This window comes from Suricata suricatta, chromosome 1 (genome assembly GCF_006229205.1).
Source record: "Suricata suricatta isolate VVHF042 chromosome 1, meerkat_22Aug2017_6uvM2_HiC, whole genome shotgun sequence".
Lineage (NCBI taxonomy): Eukaryota > Metazoa > Chordata > Mammalia > Carnivora > Herpestidae > Suricata > Suricata suricatta.
In genome coordinates, this window is record NC_043700.1 from 43,496,801 (window position 1) to 43,520,562 (window position 23,762).

Sequence of the window (23,762 nt, forward strand, 5' to 3'; positions counted from 1 at the left end):
AGTCCTGTTGAAAACTTTTTAAATTATCTTTTTATATCTTGAAGATCAGCTCTTTGTCAAATAATATTTCTTGTTAATGGCTTTGTCCATTCTGTGACTTTTTTATTCATTTTCTTAATTGTTTCTTCTAAAAAGTAAAAATTTATAATTTGAAAACAATTTTAATTTATCACATTTTCATTTATAGTAATTTTTTTTTTCCATGAACTGTCTTCTAAAGTCTTCGTTGTTTTGGCTTTTAGTTAGGTCTCTTATCATCTTAAGCATGTGTGTGTGTGTGTGTGTGTGTGTGTGTGTGTGTGTGTGTAATTTGTGGGAAGGTCAAGCTTCTTATCTTTCCATAAGCTTAGTTAGTTAGTCCAGCCCATTTTGTTGTAATGCCTCTCTTTGCATTGGATTGTTTTCACATCTTCAACAAAATCAAAATGTGTATTTCTGGGATCTCTATTCTCTCCTGCTCATCTGCTTTGTCATCCTGGATCCATGACCATATTGTCTTGTTTACTGCAGCTGTATAGTAAATCAAAAGCAAGTTTGGGCAACCTCTCCATCTTTGTTCTACTTTTTCAGAAATTACAAAATAAATCTAGATCCTTTCTATTTTTCTAAAATTTAGAACCCACTTGTTAATTTTATTTTTAAAAAACCCCTGGAATTTTGTTTGGAATTTTATTGGATGTGTATATCAATTTGGAGAGAACTGATATCAATAACTGTCGTAACCCGAGCTCAGGGTTGGGGCCCGCCAAATAACATTAAAACTCTTCATATTGTATCTCCATATTTACTTAGGTTCTTCTTTAATTGCTATCAACAGAGTTTTGTAGTTTATAGTGTAGAGCTCTTGCATGTCTTTTATTAAATTTATTTCTACATATTAAATGTTTGTGGAGTTCTTGTCAGAAGAATTACTTCTCACTATTTTATTTTTCTATAAGGGCTTCATCTATGAATTTGTTGATTGTTTTATAGGTTACTTAAGGATTTTCAGTAGCAAATATTGACAGTTTTACTACTTTCTTCCTAGTCATTATTTCTTCTATGTCTGTATCTTATTCCAATGGCTAAGAACTGTAGTACAATTTGAATAGAAGTAGTGAAAATTTCATTATTTTTTAGTTTAAGTTTTTTTTAGTTTTAGTTTAAGTTTCATTATTTTTTAGTTTAAGGGAAAAGTATTCAGTAATGAAGGATTAATATGATACTGACAGTAGAATTGTCATTGGTTTACCTTATTAGACTAAGATAGTGGCTTGAGAAATTTGCTGCAAGTGTTTTGCTGCAACTATTGAAATGTCCACTGATTGATTTGTGAATGTTAAACCATCCTTGCACTCCTGGGAAAAACCTTTTGCTGTATTCAGTTTACTGCTATTTTGTTAAGGGTTTTTAAACCATGTTAATGATTAATATTATTCTGTATTTTTCATTTTTTGTAATGTCTTTGTCCGATATTTATATTAGGATTAGAGTGATCTCAAAAAATGAATTAGAAAGTGTTCTCTCTTCCTATATTTATAAAAGACATTATTTAGTCTGTTCCGTTGATTTATGTTTCTTTCTTTTATACAAGTACCATACTGTTTTGGTTATTACAGTATTATGGTATAACTTGAAATCTGGATTTATGATGTCTCCAGCTTTTTTGGTGTATTGATTCTTTTATCATTATGTCATTATCCAATATCTGTCTGTCAGGAAGTGTATTTTACCTTATATCAACATAACTTATCCTAGTCTTCATATATGTAGTCTTTCATGATGTACTATTTTTCATCCATATTCTTCAACATGTCTGTCTTTTCACATAAAATGTGTCTCTTATAATTTGGCAAGCAGTTGGGTCCTACTTTTTAACAAATTCTGACAATCTTATTTCTAATTGTAGTGTTTGATCCATGAACTTTTAATATTTTGAAAGATATGTTGTAGTTAATATTTGATTCCTGGGTTTTTTATTGTTGCTTGTTTGTTTCTCTGGTCTTCATTTCCTTCCTTTCTTTTTTTGGATCTTTGGATTATTTGATTTTTTATTACTTTACCTACTAGCTTTTTATTTATCAATTGACTTTTTAGCAATATCTCTGCTTTAGGTTTAGGCTTTGGTTTTAGAGATTATAATCTTTACTTAAAATTAATATTATATCATTTAGTATAAAAAGTAAAAACTTTACAATCATATAAGTCTATTTATACCACAGTTCCTTTATGTTAGTTTGTTATATATATATACATCTGTAAACATTATTAACTCCATGATGCATGGCTATAATTTTGGTTTTAAGTGGTCATACGTACCTTAAAGAAGTTCAATGAAAAATAATTTTATTTACTGAATTATTTATTATTTCCCATCCTTCTATTCTTAGAAATTGAGTTTTCCATCTGCTGCCAGTCCCTTCAGCCTGAAGGACTTCCTTTACCCATTTTTGTAGTATAGGTCTGCTGGCAGAAATTTTTTCTTTTTAATTATCAGACAAAATTTTAAAGCATCTATATTAAAAAATACTTCAATCAATAGGGGCACCTGGATGGCTTAGTCAATTAAGCATCCAACTCTTGATTTCAGCTCGGGTCATGGTCTCACAGTTTGTGAAATTGAGCCCCATGTCTGGCACTGCTCTGCCAGCATGGAACCTGTTTGAGATTCTCTCTCTCCCTCTCTCTCTGCCTCTTCCCTGTTTGGTGTTTGTCTCTCTTAAAAAAAAAAAAACATAAAAAAATACTTCAATGAACAATTATGAGCATGCTTGAAACAAATGAAAAAAACCATAGAATGTCTCAGGGAAAGAATAGAAAATCTCAGAAAAAAAATAGAATATATAAATAAGAATCTAAAGGAAATTTTAGAACTTAAAGGTAAAATACATGTAAAAAATAAAACTTTCAATATATGGGTTCAATATAAGAATGGAGAGGGCAGGAATGCCTATGTGGCTCAGTTGGTTAAGCATCTGACTCTTGATTTCAGCCTAGGTCATGAACACATGACTGTGAGATTGACCCTTGCATTGGGCTCCATGTGGAACATGGAGCCTGTTTGGGATTCTCTCTACGTCTCTTTCTGCCTGTACCCCACTTATGCACATGTTCTCTCCCTCTCTCTTTCATACTAAGCATTAAAAATAATGGAAACAGCAGAAGAAAATAATCAGTGAATATGGAATAATACAAATTATACAATCTAAATAACAAAGAAAATTTACCAGAAAAAAAACATTCTCATGAATATGTGGTAATATAATAAAAGATGAAAAGCTGATGTCACCAGAGACCCTGAAGTAGAGGAGAAAAAGTATAGGGCTGAAAAAATATTCAAAGGAATATTTTGATACTGAGGATTCCCGAATTTTGCAAAGAAAACACTAAAATCCTGTAGGCCCAAGAAGCTGAGCAAATTCAAAATAGGATAAACTTAATCTCCAACAATTTATAATCTCAAACAGTTCTAAAACACCCCATAGTTGATTTTATATATGCATACATACACATGTATGAAATGTATTATCTAGAGTAACCACTAAGAAACCTACACAGAGAGGAACACTGAAAAATGCTATATAGATAAATCAAAATGGAATTTGAAAATACATTTAAACAATCCATAAGAAGGCAGAAAAAGGAATCTAAAACATGAGAAAAGAAGAAACAGGAACAAAAAAATAAAATAGACTTGTTTTAATATGTTAATAATTACTTTAAATCTAAATCGTCTAAATACTCCAACTGAAAGAAAATGGCAGAGTGGATGAAAAATATCACTAAATTTTATGCTGCTTATACATGTCTTTCAGAAAATAGAGAAAACACTTCTCTTCTCATTTTGTGAAGCTAACATTACTCTGATACCTAAACCAGCGTCAACAAAATTAAATAGAATTCAACAATGCACAACAAGAGTGATACACCATAACCAAATGGGCTCTTTTCCAGGAATACAATACTGGCCCAATATACTAAATTTAATTGACATAATTTACCATATTACCAATGTAAAGAAGAAAAAAATCACATGATCTTATCAATTGACACAGAAAAATGCTTTTGATAAAATTCAACAGTTATGATGAAAAATTTCAGAAAATTAGGAATATAAGAGGATGTCCTTGACTTGATAAAGAGTATTTATAAAACCCTACAGCAAGCATCATAATATTGGTGAAAAACTGAATGTCTTCCTCCTAAAATCTGGAACACGGCAAATATGTACACTCTCACCACTATTACTCAACATATTCCCAAAAGGTTTAGTCAGTGCAACTTGGAAAAGTAGAAAGAAAAAAAGTCCTTACTTGCAGATGGCATAATAGTGGTTTGCATAGAAAATTCTACAAACTCTAACAAACAGGCTATCCAAACAGCAAACAAAAAACCTCTCTTAGATAAAAATATCAATTGTATTTTATATACTCACAATGAACATTAGGAAACTGAAGTTTAAAATATAACACCATTTGCAATTGTTCGAAAAGAAATAAAACAGTTACAAATATAAGAAATAAATACAAAGCTAATTCACTAAAAACTACAAAATTCTGATGAAAATAATCAAAAGGATGTAAATAGATGGGGTCGTATTTGGTTTTACTGGACTGGAAGACAGCATGGTAAACATGTCAATTCTCCAGTGGATACATAGGGTTATCACAATTCCCACTGAAGTTACTGTAAGACTTTTATAAGGTTATTCCAAGATTTATAAGGAAAGACAAAGGAACTAGAGTAGCTAAAATAAATCTGCAAAAAGAAAAAAAAAACTGGGAGTAATCACTTCAAAAACTATTGTATAGTTACAGAATCATACTGTCAGAATAGACACATAGATCAATGGAATCAAATAGAAAACCCAGAAATAGTTTCTCACAAGTAGAGCCAACTTTTTTTTGTCAAAGTTTGTAAAGCAAATCAATGGAGAAGTATAATCTCTTCACCAAATGGTGCTGGAACTATTGTATATCCATGCAAAAAAAAATTTAAAAAACAACCTCAACCTAAATCTTAAAGCTTATACAAAATTTATGCAAAATTAACTCAAAATAGATCATGAGTTTCAGTGTAGAATGCAAAACTATAATACATTTAGATAAAACAAGACAATGTCTTAGGATCTAGGGCTAAGGCAAAGAATTCTTAAACTTGATACCAGATCATTTGACATGACTAATAAAAAGTAGAGCTGATTTGGACTTCATTGGAATTGGAAAGGCTTAACTCTCCAAAAGTCATTATGAGGATGAACAGACAAACTACAGGAGACATTTGCAAAGCAACAATGGACTAGTGTCTGGAAAAGTAAAGAGTTCTCTGAACTCAACAATAATAAAGCAAACAATTCAACTGGAAAATAGGCAAAAGATAGGAAGAGACATCTCACCAAAGAGAGTATACAGATGACAAATAAGCACTTGAAAAAATGTGTGGTATCATTAATCATTCAAGAAATTCAAATTAAACTACAATGAAATAGCATTTCATTCAATTAGAATGGCTAAAAAAAACAATAATTACATCACCAGAAGCTGGCAAAGGATGTAAAGAATACTGGATCATTAATACATTGCTGATGGGAATATTAAATAATATAACACTCTGGAAAACAATTTGGCAATTTTTAAAAAGAACAAACACGCAACCTCCCTGAGACGAAGCAATTGTACTCCTGGGTATTTATCTCAGAAAAGTAAAAACTTCCATTTACACAGACAGCTAACACAAATGTTTACAGCTTCACTCCTAATACCCTTAAACTAAAAACAACTCAAATTCCCTTCAGCAAGTGATGGCTAAACAGAATCAATATCATAAAATACTACTCAGCAATGAGATGGAACAGTCTGGGCAGATCTCAGGTTTATGGGTTCAGGCCCCACATTGGGCTCTGTGCTGACAGCAGGGAGCCTACTTGGGATTCTCTTTCTCCTTCTCTCTCTGTCTCTCCCCCCTTTCTCTCAAAATAAACAAATAAACCTAAAACAAGAAGAATTACATGAAGATATTAGCAGTGGTTGTCTCCCTGTGGGAAAAGTTTCATGTATACTTTTCTGTGTTCTCTAAATTTATATTATGATTAATACATACTGCTTTTATCTAAATATGTAGCCATTGCTTTAAGATATATGCACTTTATGTATATATGATATATACATCAAATATATTTTATAACAAATATACATATGACTTTACCTAGATAGTATTTTCTCTAACTTTTTTCTCAATTTGTTTCCAGAACCTGTTTCAGTCTCTTCTAGTGTTTACCAAACCATGAAATCTAGGTACTAAGCCTTTTCATGTGAGTGGGGTTGATTTTGCTTCTGTGTTTTTAGCATGAGAGGAACGTGCTGAGATTTGGAAGCAGCCTCAAGGCTTCTCTTCCCCATAGTTGGTTTTATCTGTTAACTTTGTAGAATGAGTAACTCTCACTACCTCTCTGCCCTCTTTTCCAGGGAATTCCTAGCCTCAAATTACAGTGAAACCCACTACTCCATCAAAGGAGAGCCCCTCACCAGCTACCCTTCCACCACGGTACCTTATGGATCCTTCCTTGGTCTCTCTTCTGAAATTTTCTCATGGGATTTTGAAATGCAATCTAGGTTTACAGGCAGCCTCTGAAAATGTTATGTCAGAAATGAATCGTACATTGAGTACTGTCATTGAATCATTCTAGAATAGAAAACATGTCCCTTCAAACTCTAAAGGGGGCTGACTACTGTCTAACAAGCAAATGGATGGCCATTAATGTATTTTTCTTTACTAAACTGACTTCTATACCCAAATTGGTGCTAAGTCTGGATTGAAAGAGTAAAGCAGGAACCAAAGAAGTAGAAGAGAACCCTGATGAGATTGTCCTTAAGCTAAAGGGATAAAACATAGAGACATGAAACTATTTGACACCCTCCATCTAACTGACCCTTACCTGAGTCATATTCCCTGGCCTAGGTCTTCTGATGCACCCACCAACTTTGTAGTCTCTCCTTCATTCTCCAAATGAATTTTTGTTTGTTTTTTGTTAAATTATTCCAGTGGATATGGGTTCTACTTTTACAGCCTTCCTTACCTTTCCAGAACATGCCCTCTGTAGCCTTCTAACCAAAGATGACATTATTGCCTTTCACCAAAAGTATACTTTCTAAAATTTATTTCCTCTGTTTAAGGCATGTGTCAATTATGAAATGTAAGTCAGCATGCAATCTTTGTAAAATAGAAATGGATGAAAACTGGGTAACATTCTTTTATGCAGATGGTGGTTGGCCTGTGAGGGTCTGAGATCACATGGGGAGTGTCACACATGGGCAGGAGTTGAATAGATGGACAAAATGGAGAAAAGGTGATTACCTGTTGTAACCAGTATAGACAGAGCACCACGTAGGGAGTAATGGAAGTGCAGCAGCAGGAAAAAGGGGACCTGGCTGGAGAGTGAGACCAAATTTTAGCAATCATCAAAAAACATTGGCCTGGGGCACCTGGGAGGCTCAGTCCATTAGGTGTCCAACTCTCAGTTTTGACTTGGGTTGTGATCTCATGATTTTGTGAGTTTGAGCCCTGCCTGGGTTCTGTGCTGACAGTGCAGAGTCAGCCGAGATTCTTCCTCTTTCTCTACCCCTCCTCCACTTGCACTATCTCTCTCAAAATAAATAAACTTAAAAAAATTTTTAATTGGTTGATTTCACAGGCAACTGGGAAAAAATTATAATAATAACATGAGAAGGGTGGTTTGGTAGAAATTATAGGGTGGATTAAAGGGGAAATATTTATAAGGAAAAGGGTCTACTTTTCTGAGGCTGGATTCATTGACTAATACACTGCTACATTTATGAGGAAAGAATCCATATCCTGCGTTATACAAAGTAATGATGCAATTAAAACAAAAGGATTCTAAAGGAGTTCAAATTTTTCCAAATGACAGGGCAATGAGCAAATACATGAATGAGTATTGGTATAATTTGTGAGAATTAAATGCTGATATATTGTGAGCATAAAATATATGTATATTAATATTTATATAATATTAATATATGTATTTATATCGAGTCTCTTCCTCTCTTGTAGGGCCACTGTTTTTATCAAGGATCCATCATCCATGAATTTGATTCCGCTGCCAGTATCAGCACATGTAATGGTTTGAGGTATTGCACAGTGTCTATTTTGTTTCTAAGTGTGCTTAAGGCATTTTCAGAGGCATTTGCTTTTCATCTTTCTTTAAAAGAAAGGGTCTTTAACCCTTAGAAAAGAAAAGTTAACGGGAAAAAGCTATGGTATATTTGCAGCATGAGAATCCGTTCGAGCCCATCGCTGATGTCCATTTCTGAAAAAAAGATGTCTCACGCACAGCCCTAAGCATGAAAAGATTTTCAGTGAATGATCAAGGGATTCAGAGACTTCTTGGAATCATCTAGCCTGTCCTCTCTTGTTAGAGATACTGAAATCAGAGACTAGCTTCTGAACATTCAATTTACTGGTGGTGGAACTCTATGCAAAAACTGGTCTCCTGACTTCTAGTCCTGTGAATTCCCACCACCCACAACATTTCACAGCTGTTTACTCTTCAGGAGTTTAGAGTCTTTAGGAATTAAAAAGTTAGAAGTAAAGCCTGTATCAGTTTCTTATAGATCGTGGGCTTAAGGATAAAGGAGGAAATGTGGGGTAGAAGGGTAGGAGAACAAGAAATTTCCACCTTCACCTACGAGTACTTTATTTAAGTAGATCCCAATATATTCAAGAATAAGGACCCCTTTAATGACAAATTTGCCACATAATAGTATTTCATAATATACTTTCATATATTTACTGTAAGGCATGATGGACATAAAAATTCACAGAATGTTTGCGGGAACTCTGAGATTTCAAAGTAGTGATTGGACTGCGAAGCTTCTGAAATCTAGGAGTTGATTCTTACACATGTTATTAACTAAAAGGCCACATATCGCCTCATCTTTTTATCACACAGAATATGTGGCCACATGCTTATTAGGCCTTGGTCTTATAGATTCCTTTCTTAACTAGGCAAGGCCAATAAAATGGAACAGAGAAATATTGTGAGAAATATAGTAGTAAAATGGTATCGATCTTAAATATACATCATATTCCCATTTTCTGTAGGGGATTCTTCAGGGTATATGACCAAAGGTACCTCATTGAACCAGTGAAATATTCAGATGAGGAACAACATTTGGTGTTCAGATATGATCCAAAAGTTCAGTATGCTGCCAATTACTCTTGTACAGAACTCAATTTTACCAGGATGAATGATCCAAAGGATTCTATTAAAATCATGGAGGACTTCAAAACAGAAGTAAGTACCTTTTTTAAAAAAATCCTCTTAATACCAGGATAAACACCTCTTATTTCCTTTCTGATCATAAAAGAGAGAGATGAGTACAATTAATGAAATATACACGCCACCTGAGTCTGTCTCTTTATTGTTTGAAATCTAAAATGTCACACTTTTTATCAACATAGAAAAATGTTCATTACCTACAGTAAATCTCAGTTTGTCCCATCAATTTTAAGGAAAGGGAATTTTTACAACCCTTCACATAGATTTATAGCATCAGGACTATACGTGGTTGGAAAGAATGAAATTTGCAATGTCTTGAAGCCTCTGCTAGATATTGTCTTCCATTGTCTTCACTGCCATTTTTTTTGTTGGGGTTTGAAGTTGCTGATGATAAGTCTCCCCCTTTCTTCAGGCCAAATATTCTAAATATTAATTATTAAGGACAACTAAGAGTAAGAGCAAATTCAATTTCTGGTGGAATGATTGCACTATGAGAGTCTTACGCACTCTGGGCTTTCTTGTATGACTAGTTCATATTGTTTCAAAGCCTCACTGTGTGTTAGCCTCCGAGATCCATGAATGCCCGTTGTCTTCACATATCCATGGTCCAGATTGTGACTGAAACTTACTAGGTGCCTAACATGCTTTTGATTGGCTCAATAAATTAATAAGTGATCACTATAAAAATGTTTACAAAAGATGACTTAGATCATTGAACAATATGCCTCTGCTTTATACTCAGAGAATGTGCATGTACTTCAATATACAACATTGAAAGCTGAAGACAATTTTCTGGTATTATTGATTTATAACAAAGGAGCTATTATTAGCCATTTTCATACATTTCTTTGGAATTGAGACCACCACAAAGGAGGAAAACGGGAGACAGGAGAGGAGTAGGTCAATGGACAGTCAGTCCTATTAGCCAGTCCTATGTTTTGCTCTCCACTCTTGATGAGTTGAGTCCTTTTTATATGAGCTATTTAGTAAGCATTTACTTTGTAAATGAAAAAAAACCGCAAATGTTAAAAACTATTCATTATTCTTTACTTATAACTCTTCTATTTATTTCTTTAACTAGAGTATAGCTGGCAGACAATGTTACATTAGTCTCAGGTGTACAACCTAGTGATTGAACGTCTCAATACATCACACTACACTCACCACAGGTGTTGCTACCGTCTGTCGTCATACAATGGTACCACAATAGCACTGACTATATCCCTTAGGCTGTGCTTTTATCCCATGACCTATTCATTCCACAACTGGAAGCCTGTGTCCCCCATGCCCTTTCACTTACTTTGCCCCCTATACCCCCCTTCCCTATCACAACCATCAGTTTTGTTCTCTGTATCTATAGGTCTGATTCTGGTATGATTTATTTATTCATTTGTTTTGAATTTTAGATTCCACACCTAACGAAAACATATATTATGTCTTCCTCAGTCTGACTTTTTTCACTTAACATAATACCCTTTACATTGACTCATACTGTTGGAAATGGCAAGATCGTATCCTTTTTTATGGCTGCATAATATCCGTGTGTGTGTGTGCGCATGCACGCCCATGTGTGTATGGTGTGTGTGTGTGTGTGTGTGTGTACACCACATCTTCTTTATCTTTTTGTCTACCAATAGGCATTTAGATTGCTTCCATATCTTGGCTACTGTAAATAATGCTACAATAAATATAACTTATTTTACCTGAAAGATGAAACAAAGGAAGGATGGATATTCAAAAGTAAAATATCATTTCTGCTTTACTAAAATCTAACGTACAGCACCACGTGCTTTAATAATATATTGGGCTTCATTTAGATAAGTTCTTGGAATTAGTAGTTATACTCTTGTAACTCACCTTCATGTATCAATAATATTAACATTTCTTACCATGACAATTTTAACTTAAAATGAGAAACATTAACCATACTTCATTAATTTTTTCATAAATTTCCAGAACAGCCATAAAGATAAATATGTGGAACTATTCATTGTTGCTGATGATAATGTGGTAAGTTTTCAGATGAATGTGTGCTCTTCATTCATGCTTATAAAACTATAGTTGTCCTAAAAAAGAGGAAAAAAGGTATTTTAATCAGGATTCCATTCTGGGCTCAATGTTGTTTTTAGCTTCGCCAAACAGATTTATATAAGAGATGATAAGGTCCTTTGGTAGTATAGGAGACCAAGCCAAAATAAAATTCTCCTCCTTTTTATGAGCATATGGAAACGATGAACAACATATACAGAATTGAAAAAATGTGCACAATCTATAGTTGAGCTAAGAAGAAAACACAGGAAATTTCCAAGTCCTAAAAATGAGAAGAGAATCTCTTGTCAGAGCAGTAAGTAAATATATAATATAATATAATATAGAATATATTGCATAATGTCCAGAGCCATGAAGAGCTGCCCCCTCTCTGAAAAGGGAACTGGAGAATGTCTCCCCACTGAACCTGCAAAGAGAAAAGGAACATTTTGTTCACCTGTAGCAATGGGAAGGGAATATTTTATGCATGGGAAAGCAACATTGCTAAATTGTGTCATGTAATGATCTGGAACATTATATATTTTTCTTTAGATACAGAAATGCCAAGCAAAGCTTTCAACATAAAACCTGCTTAGAAACTTGATCAACTACTAACGCTCAAGTAAAAAAATGTCTTATGAAGACATTTTCATGATCTAACATAAAACTAATCACATGAAGAAGAGTCAACCAACAAAGTGAGAAGGAGAATAAGCTCTCTAAGAATTGTAAAGTAGCCACTGATATTTCAGATTATATACCTAACAATAGAGTCAAAAAAGATATACAACAACAAATAACAAGAGTTACAGGCAGAGTGGGCTTTTTTTAGTTCCTCTCTATCAGGAAACGTTAGATCAAGTAGGAAAAATTTCGACAAAAATAGAGAAGATCTAAGTCACACAAATATAGTTTGGATCTAATCAATTGATAAAGTCTCCAGCAGGACAAATAAAGACAATCTATATTCTTTCCAAGTACAAATAAAATACTTCCAAAACTAAACTTGCGTTTGGCCACAAAGGAAGTAGAAAGAAATAGAAAAGAATGTGTATATAATAAAGAGCACCTTTTTGTTGTTAAACCGCAACCAAATTGGAAGCTGTGACAAAAGTTGTTACACTAAGGCCACTAAATGATCATTGGTTTGGGAACTGAAGCAAAATACATTTCCAAATATTAACTCACTAAGAAAATCAAATTGGAAATTATGAAAAATTTATAGCAGCAAAAAGAAAATGTTGGTATAGATAAAACTTTTCAGATGCAGGTGGCATAGCAGTGTTTAGAATGATGTCTGTAGACTTAAATATTTCTATTAAAGAAAAAGAAAAATTTAATGAGCTAAGAGTTTAACGGGAAAAGTTATAAAATGAAACAGAATAAATCCAAAAAAAGATAAAAAGAAGAAAAACTTTAGCAGTGCATAAAGTTAATAAAAGACATGAGTCAAAAAGAAACAATTGGTAGATCAACAAAGCCAAATGCTCACTTTTTTGAAGAGATAAGTGAAATAGAAAAATCTCTGATTATAATTATTAAGAAAGAAATAGAAGAACAAATAAAACTAGAAATAAAAGTAAAGCATAACCAGATAGTACATGTTACACATCATTAAAAATATATGTACAACCTGTGCCAAAATAGTTATGAGCAGAGGCATGCAGTAAAGTGTTTCCAAATTGACTTGGGAAGAATTAGGAAACCCCAAAAAGTTTATAATGAATTATAATTAATTTTAAAAATTAAGTAAATAGTCCACAATCTCTCAACAAATGAGGATACTAGGCTCACATGCATTTAAATTTTTCCAAAAAATTTACTGTAGCAGATATCTTTTACAAACTGACTAGAAGAAGAAAGGGGAAAGTCTTTCATACATGTTATAAGTTATTATAACTTCATATTAGTTATCTACTGCTATGTAACAAAATGCCCCAAACTTAGTGTGGTTCACTTATATAGCTGTAGTGATCTAGTCCCAGTGGGCTGGCTGATTGGTATAAAAACGGCTTCAGACACTGGTCTGGTGTGTAGTTTTGGGTCTCACTTGGCCACATATGCAGTAGGCTATCCTGTGCTTCTCACATCATAGCTGAACATCAGGCTTCAATATGTAAGAGCTTTTTAAGCATTCGCTTGTACTGCATTTGTTAATGTCTCCTTAGCCAAACTAAACCATATAGTAAAGCCTGGGATCGATGTTGGAAGGAAATACACAAGAGTGTAGATGTCTGGAAGAGAGATTCCTTAAAGATCATTGCTGTAACAACCTATCATAACTTTGATAACTAATCCAGACAAGAAAGTAAAATTATAAGCCAATTTCACTTACAAACACAACTGCAAAGTCCTAAAAATGTTTGCAAACCCAGTCCTGCACATATCCAAAAAAAGTTTACAAGGCAAAGGTTTATCCTAGTAATGCAATCATCTCAAATACCAATAAAACTCTTAGAAAGTGAAAGATGGGATGAAGTACAGTATATTTACCAAAATCATTGTATAAATATGAAACTTAATGCTGAAATGTTAGAGGTTTTTCCTCCAAAAGTGAGAATAAGAAACATTTGTTTTCACTGTCAATAAATTTTCCTTTTAACATGTTTAATGAAATTTTTAGTCACCATAATAAAACAAAATAAATGGGATCTATGTTAATTTAAAAGAAAGACAAGATTGTCGCATATTTTTAAAAATGAGGAGAAACTACAATGATCAATTTTATAAAAAGAGAAGTTGGTAAGTTCTGGGGACTAGATAGGCTTACACTAACATGTTTATGAGAACACATCAACTCCCTTTTAAAAGAGTGCTGGGCCGCCTGGGTGGCTCAGTCGGTTAGGCGTCCGACTTCGGCTCAGGTCATGATCTCACGGTTCGTGAGTTTGAGCCCCGTGTAGGGCTCTGTGCTGACAGCTCAGAGCCTGGAACCTGCTTCAGATTCTGTGTCTCCCTCTCTCTCTGCCCCTCCCCCATTCATGCTCTGTTTCTGTCTCATTAATAAATAAACATAAAAATTTTTTAAATAAAATAAATAAAAGTATTAAAATAATTGCTTTGTTCTCAATTATAAGTTATTAGTAAAAAGTAAGAACTTTTATTAAATAAAATTTATTAAATTTTAATTTAATATTATACCCCAAGTACCAGGTAAATATTCGCTTGATATAATTTAGGGGCATTAAACTGGGCATAACTCTTACATATGCTGCTTAATCTTGTCTTTAAATATTTAAGGTTTTCTATAGTAAATAATTCATTTTCACTTAACAAATAGTTCATGAACAACTAATATGCTAGGGGATGAGTATTAAATGTATATATTTATAGTTATCTGAGTAATATATTCATACATACATACATGCATGTATATGTTAGCTAAGTATAAATGGCAACAGCAAGAACAATGTAGAATTAGTGTATTTTGGTAAGATAAAATAGAAAAACAAAGGCAACTTTTGGGAAACATGTTGAGGAGCTTACCTATCTTGAAGACAGTGTGATGAATTTTAAACAGCTGAGTAAGGATATGGATGTATACTATTAGACCTAGCAAGTTGAAAGAATAAGCAGAACACAAGTGTCTAGGTCCTGGGGAAGACTAACCATTTAATAAAGGCTTGGCGATATGAATGCAAAGATTTCATACTCCTATGTCTCCCTTACCCCCATTGGTGGAAATCACGGATTGATAAAGTACCCTATCCCTATAATCTCTAAGATAGTCTTGGAATCTTTCCTTCTTAGGGCTCCTAGGTAACTCAATTGGCTAACTATCTGACTCTTGGTTTGGGCTCAGGTTACGATCTCATTGTTTGTGAGTTCAAGCCCCACATCAGGCTCCATACTGACAGTGTGCAGCCTCCTTGAGATTCTCTCTCTCTGCCCCTCCCCATTTGCTCTTTGTCACTCTCTCAAAATAAATAAATAAACATTATAAAAAGATAAAGATAAAAAAAAATTTTTTAGTTTATTTATTTATTTTGAGAGAGAGCATGAGAGCATGAGCAGAGGATGAACAGAGGTGGAGGGAGAGAGAGAGAATTCCAAGAAGACTCCACACTGTCAGTGCAGAGCCTGACTCAGGGCTCAATCTCATGAATCTTGGGATCATTACCTGAGCCAAAATCAAAAGTCCAACACTTAGCCAACTGAGCCACTCAGGCACCCCAGTCTCAGAATCTGTCTCTACTGTATTTTAGGCAAACTCTACCAATTGTTCACCAAGAATTCTGATGTGAAACAGTATTTGCCATCCAGAACTTAAGGGAATGGTGGAGAAAAGGAACCTCTGCACAATAAAATACTAGGAGTGATAGGGTATTAGAAACCAAGGTGATAAGAAATTTCTTGAAAAATAAATTGGTCAATACTAAAGGTAGAAAATATGACTAGGAAGATGAGGAAAAGGTGTCAATAGATTGAATAAGCAAGAGGAGATTTATGTGCCTGTCAAGAATAGTTTCAATGGAATAGAGACAGTTAAACCAATGAGTTGTGGGTTGAGGAATGAATGGGAGATGAGAAGTGAAGAGAGTCTAATGTTGTATCTTGGAGGTTTTTAGGTATGTGAGATGACAGGAGAGCAATGAAATAGTAAGTAGAGGACTCTTGGAGGATTCAGAAAAGCCATAGTTCTTCTTATTCTTATTATGAAACAAGCTTGATCATTTGCCTTTATCCCTACAAGATAGTTTGTTATTAAAAGTATATTTTATCAGGGCTAAATTGATAATGCTAACAACAAGGTCCACAAATGGGGAATCCATTTGTTAGAAGGAACAAAGGACAGAATAGGCTGGAGCAGGAAGGTCTGGTTGGTTTTCTCAGCCTTTCCCTGGAGAGAAGGGGGAGCCACAACTTCCTGTCCCTCTCCATAACAGTTCTGGCTCCAGCGTGGTCTTTGATTACATTCTGTAGTTTGTGATGACCATGGACACAGAAGGGCTATAAAGTATCTGGTTTTTGTTTTTTGTTTTCTTTTGTTTTGTTTTGTTTGCAATATAGGGTTTCTGACACCTTAATAAGTTTTGCTTCATCAGCATGATAAATATGGACCCTCTAAAGAACACTTATCAGTTGGTTTAATAAATCAATGTAATGTAGTATGTTGTGATGTGAAAAGAGAATGCAGTTATGAAGAAAACCTAAAGAGTAGTGCTAAGCTGAAGCATGTCTTTAGAAACTGCTGTATGTAGTGATTTCATATAAAAAAATGTAATTCTGCATAAATTGCCCGGAGTTTTTGCTGACCAGACAGAATGCCAATAAGGTTTTGTGGTTTTCTTTCCTGGAAATATCTCATAATGGGTGAAGTACTCTGGAGTTTATATTCATTTCCTATTATTAATGAATGCTGATCTGATTTTTTATTTCCAGTATCGCAGGAATAACCATCCTCACAGTAAAATGAGGAATCGAATTTGGGGAATGGTCAATTTTGTCAACATGGTAAGATCTGATTCAGTTTGAATCAACCTAAAAATATAAATGGAAAATACGTTTTAGGATAGATATCATCTGGATTTTGTGGTAATCTCAGTATTGAAACTGCCCAAAACACAAAAAATTCACGCATAGACTAATTAGCCAAAATCCATTGAAAAATTCACAGCAATCAAGGAAACACAGCTCTGACTTTTGGGTTTTCCAAGTAAATGACATTTAATGGTTAAATAAGTTTCAATTTTTTAAATGTTTATTTTTGAGACATAGAATGAGTGGGGGAGGGGCAGAGAGAGAGAGGCAGACACAGAATCCAATGCAGGCTCCAGGCTCTGTGCTGACAGCACAGATCAAGAGCTGAGCTGAAGTCAGATGCTTAACTGAGTGAGCCACCCATGTGTCCCTATTTAAATAAGTTTCAAATGTTGGTCAGTAATCATAAAATTTATAAAGCAATGTGTAAAGACTTGAATACTCATCATGCATAAATCAAATCCATTAATACATTTAACGTCACTTTCCCATAACCCAACATTGTCGGAGACCTTGTGTCTGCCTCACCCTCAGCTTCAGGCCTTTGTTAGAAGCCAGAGCTCAAAGGTCTGCACTCACATTCTTATCTCTTCAGTAGTAATCTGTTCTTGTTTGCGAACTCAGGGATTGCTAGCCTAGTTAGGGGACCCAGAGTGTTCTGTTATCCTGATCTAGCCTGTCCTTGGAAAGCTCTGCCAGTGGGTCTTTGGGTAGATTATTCTGGGTTTGTGTTTGTCCTTCATTGGCAGGAGACCTGGAAAGCTCTGGCCTTAGGACAGCTTCCTACCTCTCCTACAGGGGCAGCAGGGTTTTTTTTGTTTGTTTTGCTTTGTTTTCTTTTCCCTTCTTTCAGTAACAATAGGTTTTCACTTGAGTTCTGGGAGAATAACGAAATGCCCCACCTGCAGCAATTGATATGTCCTCCAGACAGATCATCAGTAAACAGTGGATTTAAACAACACTATAGATCAAATGAAACCCACAGGCATATACAGAATATTCCACCCAATAGCAACAGAATACACCATTTCTTTTCAAGACGAGATGGGACATTTTATAGTATATATTATATAGTAGGACACAAAGCAAATCTCAACAAATTAAAGAAGATAGAAATTATATTATCTTTTCCTGCCACAGTGGTATGAAACTAAAAATGTAATGACAGCAAGATTAATGGAAAATTTATAAATATGTAGAAATTAAAGTACACATGCCTGAACAACAAATGGATCAAAGAATAAATAAAAGTTATAATTAAAAAAATCTTCACACTAACAAAAATGAAAATAAAACATATCAAAACTTATGAGATGCAGCAAAAGCAGCTCTAGGAGGAAAATTTATAGCTATAAATGCATACCTACATCAATTTAAAGTAAAATTTCAATAAACAACTAACATTCTACCTTAAGGAGCTACAAAAAGGAAAAACTAAGCCTGCAGTTAGTGCAAGGAAAGAAGTAATAATGAGATAAAAATGGGAAAAATTTTTTTTCTCAATATTATACAGCAGCTTAATGCTTTTGTTTTTCTGGAGAACAAGAGTCTGGAAGGTTTAAAATGTTCCCAAGTCAGCAGTTTCTCCCATCCTTCAAGCCTATAGATACCACCAAGGGAGGGTACCTTCAAGCCTCCCATTCTGCCCTCCACGGTTTCATGGGCATGCAGAGGAAGCTGGTGGAGATGATTCTGAGCATAGGTGTGAGATTCTGTGTCTCTAAGAGGATCCTATACTCTCATTCTATCACATCCTTGCTCTTGAACAATTCCTTAAAAATGTCTGGTGAATTCTTCTTATGTCTTGTATGGTGCTCAGCATCTTTTTTTCTCATGCTCTATCACTGGGAGATGTTCTAGTGCAATTTCTGCCTTAAAGAGGCAATCTTTCCTGAGATTTCAGGCATCATCTTACTTGCCCTGTACCTCAGCTAATTTATGGTCTGCTCTGATATGACTTTATAGATTCTCTGGCTTTTCCTTTTTGCCAGGGTGGAAGCAACGCTATTTCCAATTTTGTACACCTCGGCCAGAAGTTGAGCCAGTTATTCTCTGAGCTTTAAATCTATTTCTATGGAAATTAATAATCCTCCTCATATTTTTCTAAAACAGTAGGAACAATGTGGTGTGAAATAGTTATATCTCATAGTCACCTACGATTTTTTCTGTTTCTTTTTATTGATTGATTCTCTCCCTTTTCTCCACATCCATACCAATAATTGTCTCTTGTCTTTTTGATGATGGCCATTCTAACAAGCAGATCATACTTCATTGTGATTTAATTTGCATTATCCTAATGACTAGTAACTTTGAACATCTTTCCATGTACTTGTTGGCCTTTCTTGCATCTTTTTTGAAAAAAAATGTCTATTTAGGTACTTTGCCCATTAAAAAAATTTTTTTAATGTTTATTTATTCTTGAGAGAGAGTGTGAGTAGGGGAAGGACAGAGAAGGAGACACAGAATCTGAATAAGGCTCCAGGCTCTGACTGTCAGCACAGAGTCCAACAGAAGGCTTGAACCCACGAAATGCGAGATCATACCTGAGCTGAAGTCAGACACTCAGCTGAATGAGCCACCCAGGCACCCTTTGCCTATTTTTGAATTAAGTTATTTGTTTTTTTAGCTAATGAGTTGATGGACTGTTTATATGAGTTGGATATGAATCCCTTATCAGATATATGGCTTGTAAATATGTTTTCCCATTCCATCTTTTCACTTTTCTAATGGATTCTTTTAATGCATAGAAGCTTTTAGATGCATTTGTTTATTTCTTATTTTATTGCTTGTGCTTTTAGGTGTCATATCCAAAAAATTATTACCAAGACCCATGTCAAGGAGCTTTATCTTTATGTTTTCTTCTAGGATCTTTATAGTAAGACTCAACATTTAAATCTTTAATCTACTTTGAATTCATTTTTGTGAGTAACTTTGTGAGACATAAGTTTCATGTCCAGTTTCATTCGTTTGTATGTGAATATGCAATATTCATAGTGCCATATATTGAAGAGACTATGTTTTGTCCACTGAGTGTTCTTGGCTTCCTTGTCAAACATTAGTTGACTTTATATGTGTGAGTTTATTTCTGGGCTCTTGATTCTATTCCATTGGACTATTTGTCTGTTTATATGCTAGTACCATACTGCTTTGATGACTTTAGATTTGCGATGTCTAAAATCAGGAAGTGTGATGCTCCTGCTTTGTCTTTCTCAGGATTTCTTTGGCTATTTGGGGTGTTTTGTGGTTCTATATAAACTTTAGGAGTGTTTTTTCTACTTACATAAAAAATGTCATTGGAATCATAATAGGAACTGCATTGAATATATAGATGGCTTTCAGTAGAATTGGCATTTTAACAATATTAATTCTTCCACTCTATGAACAGAGGATAACTTTGCAAGTATTTGTGTCTGCTTTGAGTTATTTTATCAACTTATAGTTTTCAGCATACATATCTTTCACCTCCATTGTTAAATTTATTCCTAAGTATTTTATTATTTTTGACCTTCATGTATGTGGGATAAATCTCTATATTTATTTTTCAGAAATTTCCTTGTTATTGTCTAAAAATGCTACCAATGTCTGCATGCTAATTTTGTATCCTGCAACTGTACTGAATTCATTGAGTAGATCTTAATAATTTTTGGTTATCTTTATATGTCTTCATATGTTTTTATATGTTATTATATATAAAATCATGGCTGCAAAGAAGACAATTTTACTTTCCTTACCAATTCTGATACCTTTTGTTTCTTTTTATTGTCTGATTGCTCTAGCTAGGACTTCAAATACTATGTTGAGTAGGGTTGCTAAGAGTGGGTACTGGTTTTGTTCCTGATCTTGGAGGAAAAGCTTATTCACCATTGAGCATGGTGTTAGCTGTGAGCTTGGTGTATATGACTCTGATTATGTTGAGATATGTCCCAACTATACCTAATTTGTTAAGAGGTTTTTTAATAATGAATGAAATTTTGAGTTTTGTCAATTTGAGATATGATTCTTATGATTCTTTTCTTTCCGTTTATTAATGTAATATGTCACATTCATTGATTTGCTTACTTGAATGATCCTTCTATCCCAGAGATAAATTCCACTTGATCATGTGAATGATCCTTTTAATGTGCCGCTGAATTCAATTTGGTAGTATTTTATTGAGATTTTTTACATCTACTCATCAGGGATATTAGCCTGAAATATTCCTTTTCTGGTTTTGGTATTAGGATAATGTTGGCCTTATAAAATGAGTTTGGGAGTGTTTCCTCCCCTTTGATTTTTTTGGAAGAGTTTGAGAATTATTGGTGTTAATTCTTTAAATGTTTGGTATCATTTACCAGTACACTATCTAGTCCTGGGCTTTTCTTCATTAGGATATTTTTGATCATTGTTTCAATCTCCTTACTTGTAATTGGTCTACTTGGAGTTTCTATTTCTATTGATTTGGTCTTGGTAAGTTATATGCTTCCAATAATTTTTGCTTTTCTTCTAAGTGTCATGTTTCTTGTCATACAGTTGTTCATAGCAACCTCTTATCCTTTAAATTTCTGTGATATCAGTTGTAACTTCCTCTTTTTCATTTATAACTTTGCTGGTTTAAGTCCTTTATATTTTTTTAGGCTAGCTAGGGTTTATCCATAGTCTTTATCTTTTTAAAGAACCGACTCTTAGTTTGGTTAATCTTTTCCAATGCTTTTCTGTTCTCTATTTCATTTATTTATCCTACAAGGTTTATTATTTCCTTTCTTCAGCCAAGTTTGGCTCGGGTTTTATTGTTGTTGTTTTGGTTTGGTGTTTTTGTTGTTGTTTTTTAAAAATATATATAGTTCTTCAATGTGTAGCATTAGGTTGTTTATCTGAGATCTTTCTTACTTCTTAATGTAGGCATTCATGGCTATGAACTTTCTTCTCTCTTAGACCTGGTTTGGATGCATCCTACAAGTTCTTCTTGCTGTGTTTTCATTTTCATTTGTCTCAAGAAACTCTTATTTCCCTTTAGTTTCTTCTTTGATCCATTGATTTTTGAGGAGAGTGTTGTTTAATTTCCATGTATTTATGAAATTTCCAGTTTTCCTCTTGTTATTGGTTTCTAGTTCCATACCTTTCTGCTCAAAAAAGATACTTGGTATGATTTCTGTCTTCTTGAATTTGCTAAGACTTGTTTTAAAACCTAATAAAAAGTCTATTCAAAAAATTATCTATGTGTATACAAGAAGAATGTATATTCTGCTATTGTTGTATAGAATGTTCTATGTATGTCTGTTAGGTCCATTAGGACTAAAGTATTGTTCAAATGCACTGTTGACTTATTGATTTTCTGTTTGATCTATCCATTGTTCAGTGTGGGGTATTAAAGACCCCAACTATAATTGTTTTATAGTTTATTTCTCTTTTTATTTCTATTAGTTTTTCTTTGTGTATTTAGGTTTCATTTTTTAAAGTCTTTTTAAAATGTCTATTTATTTATTTTGACAGAGAGAGTATGTGCACACAAGCTGGGGAGGAGTAGAGGAGAGACAGAGAGGGAGAGGGAGAGGGAGAGGGAGAGGGAGAGAGAGAGAGAGAGAGAGAGAGAGAGAGAGAGAGAGAATCCCTAGCAGGCTCTACATCATCAGCACAGAGCCTGACATAGAGCTTGATCTCACAAACCATGAGATCATGACCTGAGACAAAATCAGGAGTTTGACACTTAACCAACTGAGCCACCAAGACACCCCATCTATTTAGGTTTTCTAGTATTGGACACATATATATTTACAGTTGTATTTTCTTGATATATTGACCCCTTTATCATTACATAATGACCTCAGTCTCTTTTTACCACAGTTAGTTCAAAATCTACTTTGTTTTATATAAATATAGCTACCACTGTTTGCTTGCTCTCCTCTTTTTCCCTCTTTCTTTCTTTCTTTCTTTCTTTCTTTCTTTCTTTCTTTCTTTCCTTCTTTCTTTCTTTCTTTCATTCTTTCTTTCTTTGTTTCCAGTTGTCATTTGTTTGAAATGTCTTTTTCCATCCATTCTCTTTCAGTCTTTCAGTGTCTTTAGGGGCTAACATGTCTTTTGTATGCTATATATTGTTGGATTTTGCTTTTTTATTCATTCAGCCACACTGTCTTTTGAGTCGGAGAATTTAACTTGTTTACAGTTAAAGTAATAGTTGATAGGTAGGAACTTAGTATTGCCATTTTGTTCATTGTTTTCTGGTTGTTTTGTAGATCCATTGTTCCCTATTTCTTATCCTACTGTCCTTTTTTGTGTTTTGATCTCTTTGGCATCAGTATGCTTTGACTTCTTTATTATATTCCTTTATACAATTACCAGAAATTTTTCTCTTATCATGAGGTTTACATATCAAACTTAACACATTCTAATTTAAACTGATAACAATTTAGAATTCATATACTTTGCACTTCTTTTTCTTCTTACATCTTAGATTATTGCTGTTAAAATTCACATGGTTTTTAAATATTTTGTAACAATAACATTGTACATATGGTATTTATGGTTATTTTTGTTATGTTCATTTTTTTAACTTTTAGAGTTGTGAGTTATATACCACTATTACCAAATTACAGAATCTAACAATGACTGTATATTTACCATTACAAATGGTAACCATTACAAATGTTGAGATTTATCAACAGAAACTTTTTAGGCCAAGAGAGAATGTAATATCAAAATAACTGTCAACCAAGAATACTATGGCTGGTAAAGCTGTCCTTCAGAACTGGAGAGATAAAGATTTCCTTGAACAAACAAAAGCTGAGAAAGGGAGCTCATTATCACCAGAGTTGCCTTACAAGAAGTGCTAACAGAATTTCTTTGAGTAGAAGAAAAGGAATGCTAGTTAAAATCATTAAAAAACACACAAAGTGATGGCATAAGTCTCTTATGTAGTTAAGTGTTTCTTACAGTTTACCCCTCTCTCTTTTTTCTGTTCCTCACTTGTTTTGTTTCTTAAATTCCATATATGAGCAAAATTGTA

General features: G+C 33.8%; 1 protein-coding gene across 2 annotated transcripts in view; it reads left to right on the forward strand.

The window, feature by feature from the left end:
* The window catches only part of ADAM7 (ADAM metallopeptidase domain 7), a 59,904-nt gene that overhangs the window by 11,117 nt on the left and 25,025 nt on the right, over positions 1-23,762 (forward strand). For both annotated transcript variants that reach the window (XM_029943389.1, XM_029943469.1), the window contains exons 4-8: positions 6,444-6,522; positions 8,047-8,123; positions 9,097-9,289; positions 11,231-11,284; positions 16,685-16,756. In XM_029943389.1, coding sequence (XP_029799249.1) covers positions 6,444-6,522; positions 8,047-8,123; positions 9,097-9,289; positions 11,231-11,284; positions 16,685-16,756 — 475 coding nt within the window. The remainder of the gene's footprint in view (positions 1-6,443; positions 6,523-8,046; positions 8,124-9,096; positions 9,290-11,230; positions 11,285-16,684; positions 16,757-23,762) is intronic.